Source organism: Hyperolius riggenbachi, chromosome 3 (genome assembly GCF_040937935.1).
Source record: "Hyperolius riggenbachi isolate aHypRig1 chromosome 3, aHypRig1.pri, whole genome shotgun sequence".
Taxonomy (NCBI): domain Eukaryota; kingdom Metazoa; phylum Chordata; class Amphibia; order Anura; family Hyperoliidae; genus Hyperolius; species Hyperolius riggenbachi.
The window spans coordinates 179,302,838-179,312,160 of NC_090648.1; the positions used below are offsets into that span (position 1 = coordinate 179,302,838).

The window sequence follows — 9,323 nt, forward strand, 5'->3', positions numbered from 1 at the left end:
GTCGCAAGTTAGAAGAAATGGAAACTTTTTTTTTTTTTTTTTTGTCACAAAGTGTCATTTTCCGCTTACTTGTGACAAAAATTAATATCTTCTATGAACTCACCATGCCTCTCAGTGAATACTTTGGGATGTCTTCTTTCCAAAATGTGGTCATTTGGGGGGTATTTATACTATCCTGGAATTCTAGCCCCTCATGAAACATGACAGGGGGTCAGAAAAGTCATAGATGCTTGAAAATAGGAAAATTCACTTTTTGCACCATAGTTTGTAAACTTTTACCCAAACCAATAAATATACACTGAATGGGTTTTTTTTTATCCAAAACATGTTTGTCCACATTTTTCGCGCTGCACTTATACAGAAATTTTACTTTATTTGAAAAATGTCAGCACAGAAAGTTAAAAAAATCATTTTTTTGCCAAAATTCATGTCTTTTTTGATGAATATAATAAAAAGTAAAAAATCGCAGGAGCAATCAAATAGCACCAAAAGAAAGCTTTATTAGTGACAAGAAAAGGAGCCAAAATTCATTTAGGTGGTAGGTTGTATGAGCGAGCAATAAACCGTGAAAGCTGCAGTGGTCTGAATGGAAAAAAAGTGGCCGGCCCTTAAGGGGTAGAAAGCCCTAGGTCCTCAAGTGGTTAATTGCAGTAGTAGAGTATCGGTAGGCTTACCAATATTCTGCAACCTGATTCATATTGTGAAGTATCGGTAATATTTGCTGATATTTCACTAAACTTACCCTAACCTCTCCTTACTCTCACAAAGAACCCTCCCCTGGTGGTGCCTAACCCTAAAACCTCTCCGGTAGTGCCTAACCCTAACCCCCTGGTGTTGAGTAATCCTTCTTTAAATTGGTATGGAAAAAGCCATCCATTAAATGTGACATGATGATGGGGTGATATGAAGGATGGGCCATAAAACTTGGTCTATCTAGCAGGAAGTGACATCACAAGGAGGGAGCCTATAGGAAAGGTTACAGATGGCAGCACCTACAGACCGGTTATAGGACAGACTACTTACCGTTCTCTCATTGACCTCCGAGGAGCTGCAGGTGCCGGTGAAGCAGGTGGCCTGGAAAAGGAAAACAGACGGTGGGCAGATCCCATACATGGACAACAGGTGGTCAATAAGATGCTAATCATTCTTGCATGCACATTTAATATAAATTGTATGCAGCTTGGAATTGGGCCAATGAAAAATGACAGGAAGAACATTTGATTTACCCAGTTCCAAGTTGCATGAAATTTGCATGCAAGACGGAATTATTTGCATTTCATTGACCATCTTTGTTTCTGGATAATAATCATTAGCAAGTATTAATGCATTAATTACTGGTCCTCTTCCTCTGATGTCTGGACGGCCAATGATGATGTCTGGATGAAGCTGCAGAACAAGTGAGAGATAACAGCCACGCAGTGAATACTGTGCAGGGGTTGTGCACGGGAGACCTGCAGACTCTTGCAAGTACTTACTGTCAAGCGCTTCCATTTACTTGTTTGACTAATAAAGTACTTACCATCCATCCTCTGCATAGTCGTCCCAAATTCTGAAAAAAAAAAAGGAAAAGAAATAGCAGGAATAAATATTTGTATTATTTATTGGATTCATACAGCGCCAACATATAACGCAGCACTGAACAATAAGATTACAAACATGGATAATAAGGGTGACAACACAGTACAGGTATCAATACTTAGATCCCCTCCAGCTGCATGGAGCACTGCATAATAATGACATTTTGCTGGCACTCATGCTGGCACTACAGCAGGCAAGCTGAAACTGGTACTGGCTCCGCCCCTGCCACTGACGCTGGGTCACCTCGTAGAAAAATATCCAGGAAAATAGCGTGGTTTCTAATACTTGGATAAGAGTGTCTAGAGGTTGTGATTAACAATGCCAAAGCCTGAATACAGATCAAGAAGGATGAGGATGTAGTTGGGACATTTGGATTTAGCTAATAGGAAGTCATTGACCGCTTTCGTAAGGGCTGATTCAGTGGAGTGCTTGAAGTGGACACCAGATTGTAGTTGATCAAGAAGTGGGTTAGAGGATAAATAGGATAAATAATTAGTTAATTCTGCGTGGGCATGGCATTCTAGTAGTTTAAAGGCAAAGGGGAGAAGTGAGGCGATAGCTGTGGAGGGCTGTGGGATCGAGGATTTGTTAAAGAGAACCTGTACTGAGTAAAAATATTTTAAATAAACACATGAGGTAACTTTAAATGAACATTACATAGTTACCTCGCCAGCAGTTCCTCTCAGAAGCTCACCATTTTCTTCTGACAACAATCCCTTCCAGTTCTGACAATATTTTGTCAGATCTAAAATATATCAGTTGCTGTCAGTAAAATATCAGTTGCTGTCAGTTATAGCTGAGGGGAAAACTGCTGTACTGTAAGGCCTGGCAACCTATCCACCCACGAATCAGCCTCAATGTCCCAATCTACCTCCACCGTCTTCGCCTTGTGTGGCGCGTCCCCGCTTGAACGGGAGGTGAGAGACAACACCTACCCGACTTCGGTTACACCCAGGCCTTAAGGGCGCAAGATATTGAGGCTGAATGCAGGGTGGGTTTAGATAGATCACCAACACCAAACAAGAAACAAAAGCAGAGTCCAATAACAGTCCGGGGTCAAACACAGGTATCCGAGATTCGCAGTACAGAAGGAGCAGGCAAGAGAGTAGTCGAGAGTTTCCGGGGTCAGTTCAGGCAGCGAGCAAGGAAGGTCCAAAATCAGGCAGAGGTCAAAAAGCCAAGTAATCCAACAAAGAATAGTTTTCCAACCAGGATACACGCACCCAGCAGCTAGACTAGCTAACGCTATCACGGGCAATGACAGGAAGCACTCAGCAGACTTATATACCACATGCAACCAATCAGTGGCCGGCCACATGCATACAGCAGCCAATCACACGAAGGCATAAATCAGCTGACAGTGAGATCAGCTGAAACAGATGACCACAACAGGTCAGCTGACCCACCCAATGCTGACCAGCAAAGCTTTCTGAGTGTATTAACCATAGCACAGTGGTCAAGCTCACCACCTCCGATGTGGGAGACCAGGGTTCAATCCTAGGCACGGTCACAAACTATAATTTTATATTATTAAAATAAACCCCTGCTAAGTGTTAGCTGACTCTACCTCAATCGTCGCCTCAGACCATACTGCGGCCGAGAGGAGCGGATCCTTACAGTACCCCTCCCCTGAGGAGTGGTCTCCGAACATTCCAACCTTGGTTTATCTGGAAATTTCAAATGAAATTGATGGATTAATTCTTTAGCATGTACCTGACGTGCTGGGACCCAACATCTTTCTTCTGGGCCATAGCCCTTCCAGTCAACAAGGTGTTGTAAAGAATTACGTACTTTACGAGAATCCAGAATTTTTTCAATTTCGTATTCTGGTTCTCCATCAACAATGACCGGAGGTGGTGGAGAGTCAGATATCATGGTATTAACTGCCGGTTTCAGCAGAGAAACATGAAATGAATTGACTCCCTGCATGGATTGAGGCAATGAAATCCTGTAGGTGACGTTATTGATTTTTTCTGTTACAGGGTAAGGACCTATATATCTGGGACCCAGTTTGGAAGAAGGCTGCCGTAAAGAAAGGTTACGGGTGGAGACCCAGACTAAATCACCAGGTGAAAAGGAAAATTCCTGAGAACGATGTTTATCAGCAAATTTTTTCTGCTGTTTGACTGCCACCTCTAAATTTCTTTTAACCTGGTCCCATAACGAAACCATATGTGACAGCCAATCCTCCAACACTGGAAACCCAGAAGACGTACCTGATAGGGAAGCAAACTTAGGATTTAAACCTGTGACAATCTGAAATGGGGACATTTTAGTTGAGGTACTGGCAAGGTTGTTAAAAGCAAATTCTGCATACGGTAGAACTTCAAACCATTGGTCCTGACAATCAGATACAAAACACCGGAGATATTGCTCCAAAGACTGGTTTGTTCTCTCAGTTTGTCCATTAGTCTCAGGATGAAATCCAGAGGAAAATGACAATGATATACCAATACGAGAACAAAATGCTCGCCAAAACTGTGAGACGAATTGTACTCCTCTGTCAGAGACAATGTTTTCAGGGATACCATGCAGACGGAAAACATGGACAATAAACAATTCTGCCAATTCTTTTGCAGAGGGTAACTTACTCAAGGGAACAAAGTGAGCCATTTTACTAAATCTGTCAACCACTACCCATATGACAGTATTCCCCTGAGAGCAAGGTAAATCTACAATAAAATCCATCGACACATGAGTCCAAGGCCTATCAGGGATGGGAAGTGGTTGCAGATTACCTCTGGGTGCAAGATGAGAAGTCTTATTTCAAGCACAGACTGGACATGCCTTAACAAAGGCCTTACAATCCACCCTGAGCGATGGCCACCAGACATGACGAGACAATAAATCTACAGTCTTTTTTTCACCAGGATGACCCGCTAATTTGGAATCATGAAATTGCTGTAGAACCTGTAACCGAAGAGTTAATGGAACAAATAACAGACCTGGTGGTTTCTCGGCAGGTGCATCATTCTGACAGGAAGACAGTAACACTGAAAGATCAGGTGATAACTGAGAGGTGGACAGCGCATTGATAATACAATGTTTGGGAACAATGGATTCTGAACTTACAGGTTGATTAGTTTCAGGTTCAAAACAACGTGATAATGCATCTGCCTTAATGTTTTTGGACCCAGGCTTATAAGTAATTGTAAAGTTGAAACGGGCAAAGAACAATGCCCACCGGGCCTGTCTAGGATTGAGTCTCTTGGCACTTTCAATATATTCTAGGTTCTTGTGGTCAGTAAACACAGTGACTGGATGCAAAGCTCCCTCCAACCAATGTCTCCACTCCTCGAATGCCATCTTAACTGCCAACAGCTCTCTATTCCCTATGTCGTAATTTCTTTCAGCAGAAGAAAACTTGCGAGAGAAGAAGGCACAAGGGTGGAGACGTTCTGGAGAACCTGAGTATTGTGAAAGAACTGCTCCTACGCCAATTTCGGAAGCATCAACTTCAATGATAAAAGGTTTAAGGATATCTGGATGAGCCAGTACAGGGGCAGTACAAAAAGCCTTTTTCAATACCTCAAAGGCATGACAGGCCTGAGGGGGCCAATGAGTGGGATCAGCTTCTTTTTTAGTCAGGTCAGTCAAAGGAGCGACCAAAGTGGAAAAACCCTTAATAAACTTGCGATAAAAATTCGCAAAACCCAGGAAACGCTGGAGAGCCTTGAGCCCGAAAGGCTGGGGCCAATCTAGGACTGCGGACAATTTAACGGGGTCCATGGCGAGACCAGAATCTGAAATAATATACCCCAGGAACGAGATTTGATTGGTCTCAAAAACACACTTTTCCAATTTGGCGTAAAGAGAGTTCTCTCTCAATTTCTGCAGTACAGTCTTGACATGAAATCTATGTTCAGAAAGTGACGCAGAATAGATCAAAATATCATCTAAGTAAATGACCATAAACCGCCCCAAGAATTCTCTAAAGATGTCATTTACAAAGTCTTGGAAGACAGCTGGAGCATTACAAAGGCCAAATGGCATCACCAAATATTTATAATGCCCATCCTTTGTATTGAAAGCTGTCTTCCACTCGTCACCTTGACGAATTCTGATCAAATTGTATGCTCCTCTTAAATCAAGTTTGGTAAAGATCCGAGCTCCTGTGACCTGGGAAAAAAAATCGTCAATGAGAGGTAATGGGTATTTATTCTTAACAGTAATCTTATTCAGACCTCTATAATCAATGCAGGGCCGCAATCCGCCATCCTTCTTCTCCACGAAGAAAACCCCCGCTCCTGCGGGAGAAGTGGATGGACGAATGAAACCCTTACTGAGATTTTCCTTGATATACTCCCTCATAGCCCGATCTTCAGGACCAGAGAGATTGTAAAGACGTCCTCGAGGAGGCATAGTACCAGGAAGAAGATCAATAGGGCAATCGTAAGATCTATGGGGTGGGAGCTTGTCAGCAGCCTGAGGAGAAAATACGTCAACAAATTTTCTGTAACAAATAGGTAATGTATCAAAAGCTATCTCAACCCCATGCAAAGGAACAAGTTTCAAACAATGTTTATGGCAAAAGGAGGACCAGCTAGTAAGTTGCCCAGAAGTCCAATCGATCTGCGGATTGTGCTTCTGCAACCATGGCAACCCCAACACCATAGAACAGGTAGGCATTTTCAGTATATAAAATGACTGAGACTCAATATGCAATGCACCAACTTTAAACGAGATTTCCGGAGTGATTGCTATCGGACAATTCTCCTGTAGAGGAGAACCATCTATAGCAGTCACACAAATCCTGTCCTGTAATTCCAAGGCAGGAATGCCCAATTTCGTGGCCAGTGAACAATCAATGAAATTACCTGCAGCACCACAATCAAGAAATGCTTCACATGAATGACACTTGTCACCCCAAAAAATGCTTACAGGTAATAAAATGCGTTTTAATGCAAGAGGAAGTACCTGCTCGCCTAGGTGAGTTTCCTCGGACCCACCTAGGCGCTGGAGTTTTCCGGCCTCTTTTTTACAGGACAATCCTTGGCCATATGTCCCTTGCCTGCGCAATAGAGACACAGACCCTCAGAACGTCTCCTTAATTTCTCAGTAGGAGTCAGTTTAGAGAAACCAAGTTGCATCGGTTCTTCAGGGGGCAAAGTGACTTGAGGGACAGAAGTGACGGTAGGAAAGAAAGTTCTCCCCTGGCGTCTCTGCCGGACTCTCCGGTCCACCCGAATGGCAAGGGTAATAGCATCCTCAAGCGTTTCAGGAACTGGATGACTGACCAATATGTCTTTTACAGTCTCCGACAGACCAAGCAGGAACTGATCAAGTAAGGCAGGATCATTCCAGTTGGTAGAGACTGACCACCTGCGGAATTCTGCAGCGTATTCCTCAGCAGGTCTGCGGCCTTGTCTCAAATCTCTTAACTTCTGAACGGCTGTAGTGGAGAGATCAGGATCTGAGTATAATACTGCCATGGCCTTAAAAAATTCATCAACAGAAGAAAGGGCCACATGTCCATGTGGAAGGCCAAAGGCCCAAGATTGGGGATCCCCTTGGAGCAGTGAAATGATAAGAGCCACACGTTGAGTTTCAGAACCAGAAGCAATTGGTCTGACACGAAAATACATTTGACAAGAGTTCATAAAGTTACTAAACTGACTCCTGGTACCTGAAAATTTCTCTGGAAGTGGTAGCTTTGGTTCCGCAGACGTCCCCGAGACCGAAGCGGGAAGAGACCCTGCGTTGTCCACAGGTTGAGCCGGCAGATTAGCTTGCTGGTTTTGTAGAGTATTAACCCGTTCTGTAAGCTGGTTAACGGCTCCAGTAAGTAGCAATATCTGGCGTTGGAGCTCCTCCATGATAATAATTGTAGTGGCCCGTGATAATGTAAGGCCTGGCAACCTATCCACCCACGAATCAGCCTCAATGTCCCAATCTACCTCAGCCGTCTTCGCCTTGTGTGGCGCGTCCCCGCTTGAACGGGAGGTGAGAGACAACACCTACCCGACTTCGGTTACACCCAGGCCTTAAGGGCGCAAGATATTGAGGCTGAATGCAGGGTGGGTATAGATAGATCACCAACACCAAACAAGAAACAAAAGCAGAGTCCAATAACAGTCCGGGGTCAAACACAGGTATCCGAGATTCGCAGTACAGAAGGAGCAGGCAAGAGAGTAGTCGAGAGTTTCCAGGGTCAGTTCAGGCAGCGAGCAAGGAAGGTCCAAAATCAGGCAGAGGTCAAAAAGCCAAGTAATCCAACAAAGAATAGTTTTCCAACCAGGATACACGCACCCAGCAGCTAGACTAGCTAACGCTATCACGGGCAATGACAAGAAGCACTCAGCAGACTTATATACTACATGCAACCAATCAGTGGCCGGCCACATGCATACAGCAGCCAATCACACGCAGGCATAAATCAGCTGACAGTGAGATCAGCTGAAACAGATGACCACAACAGGTCAGCTGACCCACCCAATGCTGACCAGCAAAGCTTTCTGAGTGTATTAACCATAGCACAGTGGTCAAGCTCACCACCTCTGATGTGGGAGACCAGGGTTCAATCCTAGGCACGGTCACAAACTATAATTTTATATTATTAAAATAAACCCCTGCTAAGTGTTAGCTGACTCTACCTCAATCGTCGCCTCAGACCATACTGCGGCCGAGAGGAGCGGATCCTTACATGTACCAGGTAATGTCCATGTTTCCCTATGGCTCAAGTGGGCGATGTTACAGTTTAACTGTGTGCTGACCAGGATGCTGTTATGGGTAATGGCCATTTTCAAAATGGAAGATGGAAAATTCCCTTGATCACAGTGAACGAACAGGATGCGGGAGAGGAGAAAGATACTGAGGAGTAGACTACATGGAAGGTAAGTATGACTTGTGTATGGTTATTTTGACTTTTAATATTCAGTTCAGGTTTTCTTTAAGAATTGGTGTATTGAGTTGACAGCCTGTTTCAGTGCTGATGGGAAAATGCCATTGGAAAGGGATAGGTTAAAGTGAGATGCTGGAGCAGGGATGAAGTAGGAGAACTGTGGAATGAGGAGAGAGAGAATAGGTTCCTGAGCACAGGTTTGGAATTTGAAGATTAGAGAGAAGATTGCTCAGCGAGAGGGGTGATAGCAGGTAGTGAACAGCTCAGTAGAGGAGAACAGACAGGTTGAGAGCTGCAGGGAGATGTTGCTATGTAATTTGTTGTCAGTGAAATATGGCCCAAATTCCTCTGCTGATGGGCAGGGAGATGGAGAAGGGGTGGGATACAAAGAGGAGAGATAAAGGTGGCTCAGCACCTAAATGTGAAAATATCTAAAATAGCATGGGGGGGGGTGATTGGCATTACGTACCTATTGGGGGCTGCTCCTCTGGCCTCCTGTCTGTATGGAATTCGTGGAACTGCATCAAGGCTATTTATCTCTCTGGCGCCCTGGGGACGTGCACACAGGGTGGTGGAGATTGGGGCATAGAAGCTGAAAAGAAGGCAGGAGATCCCCCAGGCCTTAATGTCTCCCACTCTTTCTCAGTTGGAGGAGCAATGCATTTTGGGAGTGGAGGTTCCCATTTTTGTAAGATATACCTTAAACATTCATATAGGTTCTGCAGTTAACCTGTTAATAGCTAGGGCTTGGAAGTCTCCTATTCTGATGTGAAGACACATCTTAGCTATGCTATGTTCTACAATAAGCTGAATGCCATTATGGATGATAAGATGACTAGATTTGAAAAAATTTGGCAATCTCTTTATACCCAAAATTTCCATTATAATGTCTATCTCCTCCTAT

At 44.0% G+C, this 9,323-nt stretch overlaps 1 protein-coding gene across 1 annotated transcript in view; it reads right to left on the bottom strand.

The window, feature by feature from the left end:
• The window catches only part of TM6SF1 (transmembrane 6 superfamily member 1), an 85,511-nt gene extending 84,467 nt beyond the window's left edge, over positions 1 to 1,044 (bottom strand). Inside the window, exon 1 of the mRNA XM_068275359.1 lies at positions 1,024 to 1,044. Coding sequence (XP_068131460.1) covers positions 1,024 to 1,034 — 11 coding nt within the window. The 5' untranslated portion in view covers positions 1,035 to 1,044. The remainder of the gene's footprint in view (positions 1 to 1,023) is intronic.
• Between the last annotated feature and the right edge of the window lie 8,279 nt (positions 1,045 to 9,323).